The sequence below is a fragment of the Capsella rubella genome, unplaced genomic scaffold (genome assembly GCF_000375325.1).
Source record: "Capsella rubella cultivar Monte Gargano unplaced genomic scaffold, Caprub1_0 scaffold_5, whole genome shotgun sequence".
Classification (NCBI taxonomy): domain Eukaryota; kingdom Viridiplantae; phylum Streptophyta; class Magnoliopsida; order Brassicales; family Brassicaceae; genus Capsella; species Capsella rubella.
In genome coordinates this window covers 5,482,657-5,498,340 of record NW_006238919.1, presented here as the reverse complement: position 1 = coordinate 5,498,340, position 15,684 = coordinate 5,482,657, and the positions used below count along the sequence as shown (strand labels likewise).

The window sequence follows — 15,684 nt, the reverse complement described above, 5'->3', positions numbered from 1 at the left end:
CAATCATGAGATCCCCTGGGGACGTGCAAGGTACATATATCGCTGAAGCCATCATCGAAAATGTAGCGTCTAGCCTCTCCTTGGAGGTTGATACAATAAGAAAGATTAATATCCATACATATGAGAGCTTAGTTCTGTTCTACAAGGATAGTGCTGGTGAACCACATGAGTATACTTTATCTTCGATGTGGGATAAGGTTGGCGTATCTTCAAACTATGATGAGCGGGTTTCATTTGTCAGAGAGTTCAATGAGTCTAGCATATGGAGAAAACGAGGGATATCTCGATTACCCATCATTTATCCGGTTTCCATGTTTGCAACTCCAGGGAGAGTAAGTGTTTTGAGCGATGGAACAATTGTTGTTGAGGTTGGTGGAATCGAGCTAGGACAAGGGCTATGGACAAAGGTGAAGCAGATGACTAGTTATGCTCTCGGTATGCTACAATGCGATGGAACAGAAGATCTTTTAGAGAAGATAAGAGTTGTACAATCAGATACATTGAGCATGGTCCAAGGAAATTTCACAGGAGGTAGCACAACATCGGAGGGGAGCTGTGCAGCTATTCGTCTCTGCTGCGAAACCTTAGTCAAAAGATTGAAACCTTTAATGGAGAGATCGGGTGGTCCAATGAGCTGGAATAAGTTGATTTCTCAGGTATTCTTCCTTGATTTGCTGCTTATTATTGGTGCAACGAATTAAAGACTGAGCTTCTTGTTACATCCATACGCAGGCTTATGCTCAATCCGTGAACTTATCAGCCAGTGACTTGTATACTCCAGAAGATGTTCCCATCCGGTACCTTAACTATGGTACTGCTGTCAGCGAGGTAAACTTTGTTTGTTTTCCTATCCCAAAAATCTTGAAATTTGGATGAAGAAATGGAGTAACTTTGGTGCTTCATTGGTGTAAATAGGTTGAAGTAGACCTTGTGACGGGACAAACTACGGTTCTACAAACAGATATCTTATATGACTGTGGTAAAAGCCTCAATCCCGCTGTCGATTTAGGACAGGTAATATAAATAAAGAAAGCACACAAAGCAAATGATTCTTTGTGTAATGTGTTTTGTATGCATCTTCTTCAGATTGAAGAATCTTTCTGTTGATGTGTTTTGTGTATTTCTTCTTCAGATTGAAGGATCTTTTGTGCAAGGACTTGGGTTCTTCATGCTTGAAGAGTACATAACAGATTCAGAAGGACTGGTTTTGACAGACAGCACATGGACATACAAGATTCCGACCGTTGACACCATTCCTAGAAAGTTCAACGTCGAAATACTAAACGGTGGATCCCATGAAAAACGCGTACTCTCTTCTAAAGGTCAGTCACTCGTTCGACACAAAAGAGATTTCGAAAACTTACTGCAATCAACAAATATGATCATATTGTTTTTGTAAAAATGCAGCCTCAGGAGAGCCTCCTTTGCTACTGGCAGCTTCGGTGCACTGTGCCACCAGACAGGCCGTTAAAGAAGCACGCAAACAGCTATGCATGTGGAAAGGTCAGGATGCTTCATCAGGTTCAATGTTTCAGTTGCCTGTTCCGGCTACAATGCCGGTTGTGAAGGAGCTATGCGGTCTAGATATCATTGAAAGCTATTTGGAGTTGAAATTACGCAAAAACTCAAATTTGTGAGCAACAACAATTATATCTATTAATACTACATGAACAGAAGTACTTGTTTCTTTCTTCCAAAGTACTTTATCTCTGGTCTCAATCTAGTCATTCATGATTTTGATGATTAAATAAGAAAACTGTTTTTGAGAGAACAAAACAAAAACCAGCCAATTCAATTGATTTAAAAAATTTATCAAATATTATATAAATGATATAGCAATAATCCTTAATGACAAATACAAAATTCTCTTCAAAAGTTAAATTAAAGAACAAAAATAACCAAAGAAAATCTTAGCAATTGAGTGAGTAGGGGAAAGGAGGACTGAACAAAACTACCTTTGTATGAAAAGAGAACAAAACAACAAGAAGCTGCCCCAAAGCCCAAATCAAAATACAAGAGGTATAGGGAAGCTACCTTCGATCCCAGCAAACACCATCAACCATAATAGATTCCAAGCTAGATCGTGTCCAGCTTTGACCTTGACCATATCAATTGATACTACCAACGTTCAGAGATCCCTCCATAGTCACTATAGTGTTGAGTTCTGCCATACCTTGATGGTGCAGGTTCATAACTGTGATTCTGATGATGATTATGCTGATGATGATGATGATGATGATGATGATGCTGATGATGCTGCCTTGATGGTGAAGGACCCGAGAGATGCCTACTAGACTGAGATCCCAGGAAACGCTCACCAGGACTGAATGTTGACGATCTATAGTCATTACTCCTATGTCTAGTGGATGACCTAAGGTTATAACCCGATGGTGTAATGGGAGACTTTGGCCTACTCATCTTTCCTCTTTGGAAAGATTCTTCTTCCGGTTCCTCTGTGATCCAACCGCCTCTGTGTTTTCGTTTCAATGGTGAAGTATGGGGCGGTTCTTCTTCATGTGTTTTCTTCTTCTTCTTCTTCTTAGTCTTCCCATTGGATTCATGGGGAGTAGAATTGTGTTCCGGGATTTCTTTATTTTTCTTGCGTGATTTATGTGATGTTGTAGATGTATCACGGTCCCTCTTAGAAACCTATATGTAGCAAAAAGGCTACGCTGTGAGTCTTTATAACATGAGAGAAAACAAAAGAAGCGAAGCGCTCAAAGCACCAAATGTAGTAGTACCTGGGAGGAATTGGGGCATTCACGAGCGAAATGTCCTACTCTATTACAACTGTAGCATAAACTTGTTGAGTCTCTTCCATGTGAAGTACTTATGCTCGACGAATTAGGGCATTCACGAGCGAAATGCCCTTTTTCCCCACACCTAAAGCATTCACTGGCTTCCCTGTTGTTATCTGGAAAGCTTACACTGGAAGAGTTAGGGCAGTCACGCTTCAAATGCCCTTCTCCCCCACACTTATAGCATAATGGACTGACAGAATCATTTTCGTTGCTTTCATCATAGTGTCTACCACATGCCTACAGAGAATTTTAAATTAAGTAATAAGTTCTGCATCTTTATTTTAACTTAAATGAAAATAGATGAATTCTGTTTAGAGAGGGCAAACTCAATCAATGACAGTTTGGCTAATTCAAAATCAGATTCTCAATAACTTACCAGTCCGGTATGACCCTGTTGGCCACATCTGTAGCAAGATACAGACCATGACGGTGAATTCCCAGGTTGAACACAACATAGATGGCCAAAGCTTTTACAGACATAGCATTGTATATCCTGGTCAAAGTAAATACAGCAAGATAGCGTTACCACTCGACCTTCATTACAATCTAACTATAGTAAAGCAATCAGACACTCAAGAAAGGTAAAATCAGATGTCATAGAAGATATATCCTAATATATCCAGACATAATCATAATACGTTTCTTTTCGTAAACAGTCTCCTTTTCTATCCGAATTTTAAACAATAATTAGAAAATAACATAAGGTATAAGAAATAACCATAAGAAAAGTAATGAACGTCTCGGAAAAAAAGGCTACCTTCAAATCTTCCGGAGAGTACTCATACTTGCACAGAATCATGTCATGTCCATAGTCTCCACATCTTAAACAGAGAGCTCCTTTAGACCCGCTTTTGTACTTATTTGGACAATCTTTAGCTCGATGTCCAGATTTTTTGCATATATAACAATCATGTCCCTGTGGAAATAAGCAAAGATGAACTCAGCAACCCTATGCAACAAAAGAGACTAGTCCTCAAACTTCTATGGTCTACCATAAAACTTTAAAACCGAACCTTCGAACATTGCTTTGCACCATGTTCCAAACTCCCACATATAAAGCAAGGCTTTCTACGCTTAGAAGGAGTTGGACAATTGACAGTTATATGACCTTGCTCCCCACAACTATAACAACTCACCCAACCTGCATCAGGAGGGTCAAAGTATCTTGCTCCACGCTGAGATAACACAAGACCCCCAACAATGGTCATCATCACAAAGATACATACTTTTTTGATACCCAAAAAGCATAAGGGAGATAAAGGGCAGTGACTCAATCAACTCACAAGAAGCTTCTTTAAAACTAAATTGCTGACTGGTTCTTCAGTCTTTGGTTCAGCAGGTCTCTCAACCTCATCATCTTTATCTTCACCTTTTACTACATCCTTCTCCTCATCTTGGTCTTTCCAAACAATGGGCTGATACAATTTAGAATAAAATCAAGAGGCATTAAACACAAGCATCAAACTTTCCAATTGCAAAAATGAAAGACATGTAATTTAAAGCTAGAGAAAGCAATTAAGACAGACGATAACTGAAACTGTAATGAGAGAAGATATAGAAGAGAAACAATTCACACTTACAATTTCATTAGCAGCTTCTAACTTCTTCCTCTTCATCTTCTTAACCTTAGACGTTCCTCCATTAACCATCACAGTACTAACAACACCAGAATCAGAGAGATCCGAATCAACCTTGTTCCCAACATCACGCCTCGATAAAGCTTTCTCTAATATTTTCAAGCTAAGATCTTCATTAGCTTCATCATCATCATCTTCATCATCGTTTTCTTTAATGGCTATTGGATCTTCTCTGCCCTCGTCTTCTCCGTCATCAAAATCGAACTTTTCATTCCTCGGCATGACTAAAGAATCAAAATTTCAAAACCCAAAATCTAATTTCTACAGAAATCGAATTGAACGGTGTAATCGGCCTTAGTTTTTGTTATACGGCCGCCGGAGGAAGAAGATGATTAACAAAGTAGGGTTTTGAATAAGAGTGGTATTTTTCTTTATTTCATATTTAGTCCTCACTTCTTTTTAATTTATTTTACACATTCATCCTTTCCTTTTTTATATATATTAACTACAAAAAATGCCATTAAACTTAAGCATAATATTTTTTTCGAACTTAAAATATTGACGATGCTATTCATTACCTAATTACAGTAGAGTAAAAGAGTTTGCAATTTTAATGTATAACTATTTATTTATCTTACTAAATAATATGACGTATAACGATATACGCATAAGTTCTTAAATCAAATTTTGGTGATGTTGTTCGAGTAAGAATAGTTATAAGTTAGATGATTATTTATTGGATTAACACGATAACAAAATATATGTATTAATACGTTTATGAATATATGGTGTTAAATTATATTATATCGCGATAAGTTTATGATTTAAGTGATAAATTCATATTTATCGTGCTAAATTCATTTATTATTATCAAATATATAAAAATAATAGTCAGGTCGTCATGAATTCAATTTTTATTTGAGATATATAACTATTTTATTAGCATGATATATAATAATGTAGCTTTTAATAACATGTTAATGGAACATTAGCAATGCAAAACAAGGTTGATTTGAAAGATATGCGTGAGAAACTGATATAAATGTATGTGAGAGTATCATTATATCATATGTATAATTATATTATTCCAAATATAATTCAAAGTGGAATTCTAAAAGATTGTGTAGGAATTATAAATCTTATGTTATTCAAACATGGATTTTAAAAAATCGCATGAAATCTAGTGTTATTGAACTAATTGTTTCAAAATTCATCTTAAAATCCACTGTTATTGAAAAAAATTGTGGATTTGATTTAAGGGGGTGTATTCAAGGTAGAAATTAAAGTGATTTCAGTTTTTTTGGAGTTTTTAAATGATTTTGATGATTTTCTCGAAGATCATATGATTTTTGTAAAATATTTTCAAATCTCACATAAAACCATGGAATTTGGATTTATGTTATAGATAATATCTATGTTATGTGAGAAACAAATTTTCTAATCCATGAATGTTTGAATACTGATTACGAGAAGTAAATCCTTCAATATTTATGAATAACGTTTTATTACGTATGTGAATATAATTAACCAAATGTGTATCGGCATAACAAGTAAGAAATATTTTATTATTATTTTTTAATTAAAAATAATAACAATAATAAACCACCCACTTCAAATTATCACTATAAATAATATCCATTGTAACCATATTTCATCATCACTATTTTTTCCACAATCTTCAAATTTTCTTTTGCTCTTTGTCGATAAATAAATATAAAAGTTTTGAAATCAACCAAAAAGTGAAGATGAAGCTCATGGTCGCACAATTCTTCATGATCTCTCTTCTCCTCACATCTTCTCTTTTCGTACATTCAAACGCTGGTTCTGGTAAGTGTTATATATATACTTAGGCATGCCACTGTTACAGTTTTAATTTTTCTTAAATACGGTTATGATTATGTGATGATTATGATACAATTAATATCATGGACAAAATATTATATATTAAATAATAATTATTTTATAATATAAAATATATGTAATGATATGATTCGGATTTTTATAGTAAAATAGTTAAATAAATGAGTTTTTGATTAAAAAACCTACAAATAATTAAATTAATAGTCATGAACCTAAACTAGTTAAAATAAATCATTTTTTATTTGATTAATGGATATAAGTAATGGAGTGGATTAGAATTAAAGTTGACACATCAAACCATTTAAAGCACTATTTAAATGAAATAATTTATAAAACGTTTAACCATACGGTTAACTATGCCGTTAACCGTATAGTTAAGTTATGACAAACGGTTATGATTAGTATTTTCTTTATAACCGTGACTGATTTATATTTTACAGTTAACAATGATAGTTTTTAACCGTTTTATACGGTTTACCGTCCAGTTATAATTATATTTTGGTCATGCCTACATACTTAATCTTGTTAGTTACTTTATTATATTAAAACTACTATATAGTTGTTTGAAATTCTCTAACATTTTATATGTAATGCTTAATGAATTAGCAGCATGCGATGGAAAGTGCAATGTGCGATGCGCAAAGGCAGACAGAACACATGGAGAGTGTCTTAAAGACTGCAATATATGTTGCGAGAAGTGTAACTGTGTTCCATCAGGTACCTTTGGTAACAAAGATGAGTGTCCTTGCTACCGTGATTTGATTAACTCCAAAGGTGGATCCAAGTGTCCTTAAACATGCATGTTTTTGAAGATATACAATTTATCATATACTCATCGCAGGCTTGATATCTACTATATGTAAAAAGTCTAATCATGTTTTTGTTTGATGTATGAAATACAATCTATGAGCTTAAAAACTTTTATCTTGTTCTTAAACACATCAAGAATAAATCATATCAAGGTTTATATATCTCTCAGCTTTATCTTTACTGAGACGAAAAAATTGTCAAATATTTCAATCACTACAAAAAAAAGAGTGACACATAGCTTTAGATATGCAAAGCTTATTTGGAAAATGTCTACAAATTCATTTGTCAATATCTACAAGAAAATTATAATATGTAGCTAATTGCATTGAAAGTGATTAACAATGAAAATCTTTGTTATGCTTCCCCAATGTACTGTATATACATGTCTATACACATATTCTAGATATTATTTTTTGGTTCAGACAAGGATGTATGTTCGGAAGATGATCAAAGGCTGGTCTTGTTCATGTATTGCTTCGTTCAATACATGAGACAGGTCAATTCTCAAACTGTCTAAACCAGTCGGCGATAGTTCTCGAAAGAACTCGAGTTTCGCTAAGAGGAATCGTCTTTAGCGCCTGAGCCACAGCGTCTGCTGGTGTGTAAACAGACCCAATCTGCCACTTTGGGTCCTGGAGTGAACATAATCAAACCCAATTAACAGGATGGAGAAAAAAAACAGAGCAATGTTGTTAACTGTAGATGTACTAGCTTTAGTGTATTACCTGTATGCAAGGTGTCAGATGGTTTCCACTAAGCCGGACTTTTTCAAGTGTACCGCCGATAGATTCTATCCTAGGCCTAAGGGTTTCTTCAAGCAAATCAGTCTCATCGATTGCATCGGAGTTGAATTGTACCTGCGACAAATGTTGCAGTAGACCAAGATCAAATATTAGGATTGCTGGTTCCAACCAGACACAAACTATTCACTTCTATGCTTCCTAGATCAATGTGTACAGATATGACAGTTTGCTTAGCAGTTGGTTCACTCTTCAGTCGACCTACTTAATGCAACAAACAAACATCTCTATAACGAGAACTGGTTTTTCTGGTAGATGATTATATAAGTATTTAATGATTGGAATGTCACTGAATTCTTGACTAGAACAGGCTCAATCTACACTTAGTAATAATATCTTTGAACCATCAAGCTCATATAACTCTAAATGAACCTGTGTGAGCATTACCAGTAAAGTGTGTGGAACACTGTATGAGCACTTGAAGCGATTGCGATTCTCAAGTGGTGACGGCCGAAATTCCGACACCCCTTGTCCAACCTTCAAAGAAGGAGAAGTTCAATGTCATTTATAATGCCTAGGCCAATTACAAGGGAACTACAAAAGCTCAATCTTCGACATGAAGTCAAGAAGTCCTTACTGAAGAAATACCTCACCAAATACTGAGGGCAATTGATCCACCAAATTAGTAAATGACTTCAGAGCTTCTTGATCGTTATTTAGAATCGTTGTCCCAGCAGTATCAAGTAAAAGTTTCAACACATCACCTGTAAGTGAGCACAAGGGCAAAGATTATAGCTTCTTTTGATTTCACAAAATTTATTAAAGTCTCTTTGGTGCATAGGTGAGACAGAAAAGATCAAAGGCATTGCCCTACAGCTTATGTCAACATAAAATCATATCCCTGGATAAATTTGGACGCACTATCCAAGTTGAAAAAGGTCAAAGAAGGATAAAACAGGACAATATGAACAGGAACTAGAGAAGTTCTCTTATTTTTTGCTAAAGATTCAATGGACAGAAAGACTAAAACTGTTTCTACTAGCAATCTCTAATAAATAAATTATTTGAGAGGACATTCGAATTAAACTTTGTAGCGTAAGTAGTAACACCTGAAGCATTTCGAGCCATTTCATATACTGGAGAAGCTTCCACGACTGGCATCATCTGCTGAATAAGAGGACCAAGCTGCAGAGAAACAGAGGTAATCTAAGATACAAAAAATCATAGTCTCATTTGGAATCATATAATGAAGGTTTAAATAGGACAGCGTAGGAGAACAATGACAAGAGAATATAACTATTACATTCTAAACCAAACAAAAGATATCACCTGCTCAAAATACGGAACTGCCTCTGTCGCTGATTTGTTGTTAAATGAAATGATAGCATTAACCTTTAAAAGAGAGAGAACATATTTGTCACAGTTGCTTAGAATTAAGACAAAGAAAAGGTTCTCACTCTAATCTTGCTGATTTTACTGATATTGACACTTAAGCTCACAAGTAACCTTAACCTTTGGTATCTTCTCAGAAAAATAACTTCCGGTCAAAACTTGTAGCAGTGCACCATTACTGCATAAAAGTCGACAGTAGTCAGCCTTCAGAACATAGAAAATTCATACGGTTCGAGCAAAAACACACATACAAAGAGAAGTGAACACATTTACTTAAGAAGTTTCCCAACCTGTGACCAACTGAGAAAAGAGGAAGGTCAGCTAAATCTTCAGCCTTGAAATTTGCATTTGGAATTCCTGATGAGACAATCTTGTCCAAACATGAATTGAACCTCTCATAAACCTGCTTAGCAGCTTGTTCATGATCAAATGTAACATTGTACGGCACTGATACTATTAAAAACCCTTCCTTTGCCAGTAACTCCTTGAGGTAACTAAACATCACACAGCCACAAAGGAACTACCAATCAATTCAAGACCATTACAAAAAGCTCATGTACCCAAATCTAAGCAAAACCCATGAAATTAAAGAAAGCCATATCTACAAAGTCAAAACCTTTCTTTATCCTAAGCACTGAAATGATCAATCAAACTAGTCCAATCCCAGTAAACACCAAAACTCAGAATCATCGATAAGACCTATTTGAATCTCCAGTACCTGTAAGTGAGTTCAGGAACAGCACCGACGAAGGCACCTCCCAAGAATTTAACAATGGCACGAGGTTTCTTGAATCTAGGAGGAGGAGGGATGACTAAACAAGTGTCAAGCCTCGTGTAAACCTTATCGTTTCTACTTCGATTGTAACTGCCACTCGCTGTCACAGTGAGAGACACAGCTCGAACTCGTTTGCAGAACAGAGTCGCTGGAATCACTTGAGTACCCAGAAAACTCGAAGTCGCTAAAGCAAACTCCATTGTTGTGGAGAAAGACGAAAGCAAAACGTAAAGGTTCAATTTTTTTTTTTTTTTTTTCTTCTTTAAATTTGGTAATGAATTAGCTTTAGTGAACACAAATGGTTCCACGATAGTGAATACTATTTTTTCATGAACATGTATAACTAAAATTTTGATTATAAATAGTTTAGTTGACTTGTGATGATCATCACATGACTTGTATCTTGAGCTTAGTTGAATCTTTGTGAAGCTTCAACAAATCTTCTGTGAGCTGAACCTTTTTGGGGTCATTCGTTGTAGTTGCAAAATAAACTTTCAACAATTCAAGACACTTCATATTGAGTAAGAAGTGTGTGATGTGTTTCAGCTCGTCTACACTTCCTTGATACTCCATGATTCTGAGGGTATATACTTGGTTATTTGTGGGAATGCGAACTCCTACGAACCGATGTTTTCGCCCAAATGTGTAACGATGCAGGTCCTGAAGTGTTAAGAGGATCGAGAAAACTTTAATTTCATGCCATAGTAAGTAATACATATAGAGTAAGGTTTTGATTTGTACTGAGAGAAGGAGAGTTTTTAGGTTTGGAGAATGCTCTAGTAGAAGTGGCAGAAACACTCTCCAACCTCGTTTTTTACTCGAAAAGACTAAATCGACGAGGTTGTTGAACATTAGTAGTCCACCTTTGCAGCAAGCCGAAAGCACCTGAAAAGATACACAAAGAGAGTGTTTTTCATGTTTCTTTAAGTACCAAAAGGTGATGAGAGACAGAGAGGCCATACATTGAGACACTGACCTCGACAGCAGAGGAAGTCAAATGAAGGGTCTTGACGTTTTGTATTCCATTGATGATATCTGTCACATCCATGTCAAATCGATTGTCCCTGTTAGGGAAACTAAATTCTAGTGTAGCTTTGACAAGTGAATCCAAATTACAATGTGGAGAATGAGGCCTAGCACAATCAGAGTAGTAGAGGTCCACGACACTCGGTGTGTCAAGGGACTTAACGCCAGACGACTCCCGAAAAACATCACCGTCATAGACAACTGAGAGTGTCTTGATTGTTTGGCTGGATATGAAATCTCTACCAATAAGAAACTCAGAATGTATGGTTAACTCGTCAAGTGCAGGGCAAGCAGCGAGTAACACATGAGATAATTGACAATCTTTTAAAATAGATTGAATCAAGGAAGAGAATCTTTAGTGTTGGGAGAGATGCATTCAAAGGAATTCTTGGGATGTATAACTCTTTTCCCAATGACAGATTAACCAGTGTTGTGTTTGTGAATACTATGGATGGGTAATGATCTCGGGGAGACCGTACGGATAGTTGAAGCTCATGGACTCCGTGTTCCAAGGCATTACATATCCAGCGGTCAATGAGATCTCCAAATCTAAATGTTTCCATAAGTTTAAGTGACAATTTGTTTACATGGTTGCCGCCTTGGAAAGCCAAATTATCCAATGATCTGGTCACGAAATCCATGAAATTGTTCCCTCTTTCAATCATTGACGAGTTCCGAGGGTCGTAGTCATCAGGGTCGAGACTTTGCCAGCGGTCGAAGTTGTCAAAGTCGAGACTCTGCCGGAACCAGAACAGAGTCCTCCACCTCTTGGAGAGAACATAGGTTGTCACAGCTTGTTTTGTAGGAAGTAAGGACAAGATTTGGACAAGAAGATCATTAGGAAGATGATCAATCGACGCCATAGACACAGAATCCAACCCTAGTGGCCTAAGTAAAATTTTAGGGATTTTTTCAATGGTGAAGGGCGATGAAAGGTTGCTTCTATGGTACGGGATAATGGATCTCTCTCGGTAGGGCTTCCTTTTGAGTCATCTAGTAATTTCCTTTTTGGTAACGTTTGATAATGAATAGCTTTTAGTGAACTCCATTGTCCAAGATAGTTAATATTTTCATGAACTTGTAAAATTAAAAACACATTTTAAGTTTGGATTCTGGCCACAGAGCTAAATCGATGACAAAGATGGTTCATACAAAACAAAGTAGCAAAGCTGCTTTACACCGTGAGACACACAGAAAGAAGAAAAAGGTCAGAGACAAACGCTTTGTAACAGACTCGAGGGTGTTGGCTGCTGCTGCTGCTTAGTGAAGGCTACGCATGATACCGTGTATGTATCCTCCGGTCATGATAAAAGACATGATTGATACGACTCCCGCAGGAAATATCTTCTTCGATCTCATGTATCGGGTTCCCATCACCCACGTTAATGCACCCGCCATCACTTTTTAAACAACGCAGGTGTTAACAACTTTTTAGCAAATTGTTAACTAAGATAAGGTATGACTACCAGATGTGAGGACATGACACGGAACTACTCTGTTATTATATATGTTTTTACTTACCTACGCCAATGGTTGATGCAAGAACTGGTTTTGTTGGGAGCTGGGTGTACACATAGAGTAGAACAGCAGCTGTCAGTCCACCTGCAAGTAGTGATTTCTGGCTACCACTCTTCAGATAACCCATCAGTCCACCAACTGCATCAAAAGTCAAAACCATGTAACAGTTCATCTGAGTTTGAGCATCAACTCTCTAGGCAAGCATAACATCAGTGTTCTTAAAATACGTTTCAGTCTATCTATGAGTCCATGATAAAATCAGAGTTCAAATTCACCTAATAAGCATACAGATACAGACAGAACTAATCTGGATTGTTAAACTCGTCGCGATCTGAAACAAATTAGTAACATCACCACATAAAAATAGTCTTAAAAGGCATCAACAAGGACAAGGAACTTTTCAATTTCAAACCTAAAGCTATCACAGTCACATCCAGAAACCTTTATTATTGCATTCAAGTTAAGCAGAACTCAAGTAACATCTCCAATCTCTAGCAACTACGTAAAAGCATCAAGTTAAGCAAATACTGCATCAACTTCTTAAAATCATCCAAAATATGGATTCCCCTAAAACACCACAGTTCAAGAATACAAATCAGTTTCTCATCCCCGATAAAAAAAACTGTGATGCTTCTACTATCCCCTGAGAAATCATGGTGGATCTACAAAATCCCAATTTTTTAAAGGTCTAAATGAAGAATCAGGTAAACCCCTAAACCCTAAAAGTTCCAAACAAATGACTAAGTTCTAATTCCTTATACAAATCATGGATTCCACAAAGAAGGAACCAAGTATAAACCCTAGAGGTTCAACAAATAGTAAAATTGAATCTCACCTCCAACAAGAAAAGCGTAACCAAGAGTCAACTTCTGGGACATAGACAAAGGCGTATTCTTCTTTCCATCACTCTCCTCCTCATCACCATCACCTTCGTCGTCATTCCCATCGCCGCCGCCTCCACCACCGCCGCCAAATTTATCACCCCCAATTCCACCACCACCACCACCGTAATCGATCGTAGGCTCAACTTCAACAGCTTTGACTCCTGAACCAACGCAGTTAGCAGTAATCGTCTTCTTCGAGTAAGAGTGAACTACAGCAGTAAGAGGAAGTCGTCGATGACCAGATGCGAACGCTAGAGGATGAAAACCATCGGAATTGAGGAATCTGAGAGTTCGGATCGGTGAAGCAGTTGAGGTATTGAGTAAGAAGAGATTAGGTCTGACGTGAAGGAGAGAGGACTGTGCAGAGGAACTCAAAACCAAATCCGCCATTTTCTTCTTCTTCGCAAGCTTTTTTTCGTTTAACGACTAATTTTAATTTGGTTTCAGAGAAAATCAAAGAAGAACATTAATCAAAATAATGAACCTAAACCGGCTGATTGGTCATGTTTGTAAACCGGTTTTTATTAAGGTCTTTGCAATAGGTAACTTCGGTCCGATTCATTTATGAAATTTATAATTTATTGTACAGTATGATTGGATTAATGGTAAGATTTTGTTTGATTATAAGATAACTACTCCTAGAAGGAACATATAATTGGCCTGAGCCTTTTCCAGAACTAAATTACTTTGTCAATTGACACAAATATAATACAAATATAATGTGAATTATACTATCTCACAGATGATATATATCCAAAATGGCACAATATTTGCCATACATTATGATGTTTTCCGAAAAAAATGTTGAGCGTGCATTTGGTATTCCAATTTCGTAAAAAACATAAAATATATGTTACACTTGTTAACAAGTCGTGTAAGTATAAATAGACATGTATATGTGGATATAGGTAATGTATAAATTAACTTTTTAAGCTTTTTGTTTGCAGGGAATTAAATACAAAAGAAGGACATGTCCATGTGGATGGGGTTAAGATTATAAGTATTTCAAACACCGTAAAATTAACCATTGTTTTTTTCCTTAACGATTTCAAATTTCTGATTTAATCTATCTCTCACTCACTCCATTGTTGCAATTTAGATATATTTCTCTTCAATCGCATTTGATTTTCGTTGTGATATTGTTTATTTCTATGTAAACTGCATTATCAAAAGATTATGTTGACAAAGTTCGAGACCAAGAGTAAGAGAGTTAAGGGTCTAAGCACAAATTAAAGACGAAAAAGAATACAGAAACAATATGAGGGAGAAAAGTAGGAGAGAGGGTGTTTGTTTTAGTTACTACTTAGATTACTTAGATTACTTAGACTACTTAGAGCAACTTTAACGGGCTATCCGTTCGGGCCTTATTGCAATTTTTAATTGGATTATAATCCAAACAATTGTTTTGTAAGACCCATCCGTATGCTGGGTAAGACTCTTTTCTGGGCGAGTCTTATGCCACGTGTCCGCGTCTGATTCGTTACAATATTGGGGTAAAGAAAACGTTTTTTCTTTTGTCGAAAAAAACAAAATCCCCAAATCATCTTCTTCTTCTTCTCTCTCGTTTGTTTTCGTTTCGAAATCCGTCGATTAGGTCATTTTTTTTGTTTATCTTCTGGTGTTAATGGTGCTTGATTTTGATCGCTGCTTGTTGAATCAGATCGCTTTTGTTTGATTTTTGCGTTTCTTTTTCCTTTCTTTCTTGTCTGTTTCGTTTTGAGCGCTGGGAACTTGGATTGTTCTTCGCTGATTGATGATCAATCTATTGATTTAGTTGTTTTGTTTTGGATTAGTATTATCCGATTTTTCGATTCTATTTGGGGTATTCCGATTTGATAGCTTAGTACATGTTACAGTAGTTGGGTGATTCGAGTGTTTGATTTGTGTAAATCAAGAAATCGAGGATGGATCTGTGATCTTCGTGTATCTCTGATACATTCAGCCTCTCACGTTGTTAGATTGTTGCTTAAGATGGTTATAGGGTTGCATTAGAACAGTGAATAATCGTGGATTGGAGAATAATCATTATGATATTTCTAGAAGTTTCTTATGTTTTATATGATTGGATTCGAATGGAACTTATAAGGATTTGTTGTTTCTATGTCCTCTGGTGGTTAATTTGTTCATTAGTGAGAAGAATTTATATGGCCTGTTTTGAGTTTGGTATATGATTGAATGACTCTCCTTTTGTTTGCAAGTTTTAGTGGACATTCGATATGGTTGATAACAAGGATGAAGGAAGCGCCAAGGGCTATGCTTTCCCTCTCAGGAACCCTAATGTTACCCTGAATGAGAGAAATT

The 15,684-nt window shown here is 36.2% G+C and overlaps 5 protein-coding genes and 1 pseudogene across 7 annotated transcripts in view; 2 read left to right on the top strand and 4 right to left on the bottom strand.

The window, feature by feature from the left end:
- The window catches only part of LOC17886348 (indole-3-acetaldehyde oxidase), a 5,026-nt gene extending 3,307 nt beyond the window's left edge, over positions 1–1,719 (top strand). The window contains exons 7-11 of the mRNA XM_006293265.2: positions 1–656; positions 733–828; positions 916–1,014; positions 1,133–1,322; positions 1,408–1,719. The exon at positions 1–656 is cut by the window's left edge and continues 17 nt beyond it. Of these exons, the coding sequence (XP_006293327.2) occupies positions 1–656; positions 733–828; positions 916–1,014; positions 1,133–1,322; positions 1,408–1,637 (1,271 nt within the window). The 3' untranslated portion in view covers positions 1,638–1,719. The remainder of the gene's footprint in view (positions 657–732; positions 829–915; positions 1,015–1,132; positions 1,323–1,407) is intronic.
- Positions 1,720–1,795: 76 nt separating this feature from the next.
- On the bottom strand, positions 1,796–4,753 carry LOC17885769 (protein AIR1). The gene is made up of 7 exons (XM_006290770.2): positions 4,382–4,753; positions 4,085–4,216; positions 3,815–3,976; positions 3,559–3,717; positions 3,178–3,294; positions 2,742–3,038; positions 1,796–2,649 (listed from the first exon to the last, which is right to left on the bottom strand). The coding sequence occupies exons 1-7, from the start codon at positions 4,658–4,660 to the stop codon at positions 2,119–2,121; spliced, it is 1,677 nt and encodes a 558-aa protein (XP_006290832.1). The 5' UTR covers positions 4,661–4,753; the 3' UTR covers positions 1,796–2,118.
- A 1,370-nt stretch (positions 4,754–6,123) lies between these two features.
- LOC17886523 (gibberellin-regulated protein 8) lies at positions 6,124–7,032 on the top strand. Of its 2 annotated transcripts, none has more exons than XM_006292365.1 (2): positions 6,124–6,205; positions 6,848–7,032. In XM_006292365.1, exons 1-2 carry the CDS (start codon positions 6,124–6,126, stop codon positions 7,030–7,032), a joined length of 267 nt encoding a protein of 88 aa, XP_006292427.1. The 2 variants fall into 2 exon arrangements, with proteins under 2 accessions (XP_006292427.1, XP_023639231.1); XM_023783463.1 differs by having other exon boundaries at positions 6,845–7,032.
- Positions 7,033–7,329: 297 nt separating this feature from the next.
- On the bottom strand, positions 7,330–10,240 carry LOC17886963. Of its 2 annotated transcripts, XM_006291163.2 has the most exons (9): positions 9,899–10,238; positions 9,471–9,674; positions 9,301–9,358; positions 9,118–9,180; positions 8,898–8,973; positions 8,437–8,552; positions 8,236–8,325; positions 7,774–7,905; positions 7,330–7,680 (listed from the first exon to the last, which is right to left on the bottom strand). In XM_006291163.2, exons 1-9 carry the CDS (start codon positions 10,153–10,155, stop codon positions 7,546–7,548), a joined length of 1,131 nt encoding a protein of 376 aa, XP_006291225.2. In that variant the 5' UTR covers positions 10,156–10,238; the 3' UTR covers positions 7,330–7,545. The 2 variants fall into 2 exon arrangements, with proteins under 2 accessions (XP_006291225.2, XP_023638452.1); XM_023782684.1 differs by lacking the exon at positions 7,330–7,680 and having other exon boundaries at positions 7,819–7,905; positions 8,426–8,552; positions 9,899–10,240.
- A 102-nt stretch (positions 10,241–10,342) lies between these two features.
- LOC17886028 lies at positions 10,343–11,844 on the bottom strand (annotated as a pseudogene).
- Positions 11,845–12,037: 193 nt separating this feature from the next.
- On the bottom strand, positions 12,038–13,818 carry LOC17886362 (protein FATTY ACID EXPORT 2, chloroplastic). The gene is made up of 3 exons (XM_006291724.2): positions 13,335–13,818; positions 12,503–12,637; positions 12,038–12,381 (listed from the first exon to the last, which is right to left on the bottom strand). Exons 1-3 carry the CDS (start codon positions 13,771–13,773, stop codon positions 12,242–12,244), a joined length of 714 nt encoding a protein of 237 aa, XP_006291786.1. The 5' UTR covers positions 13,774–13,818; the 3' UTR covers positions 12,038–12,241.
- Positions 13,819–15,684: the final 1,866 nt, after the last annotated feature.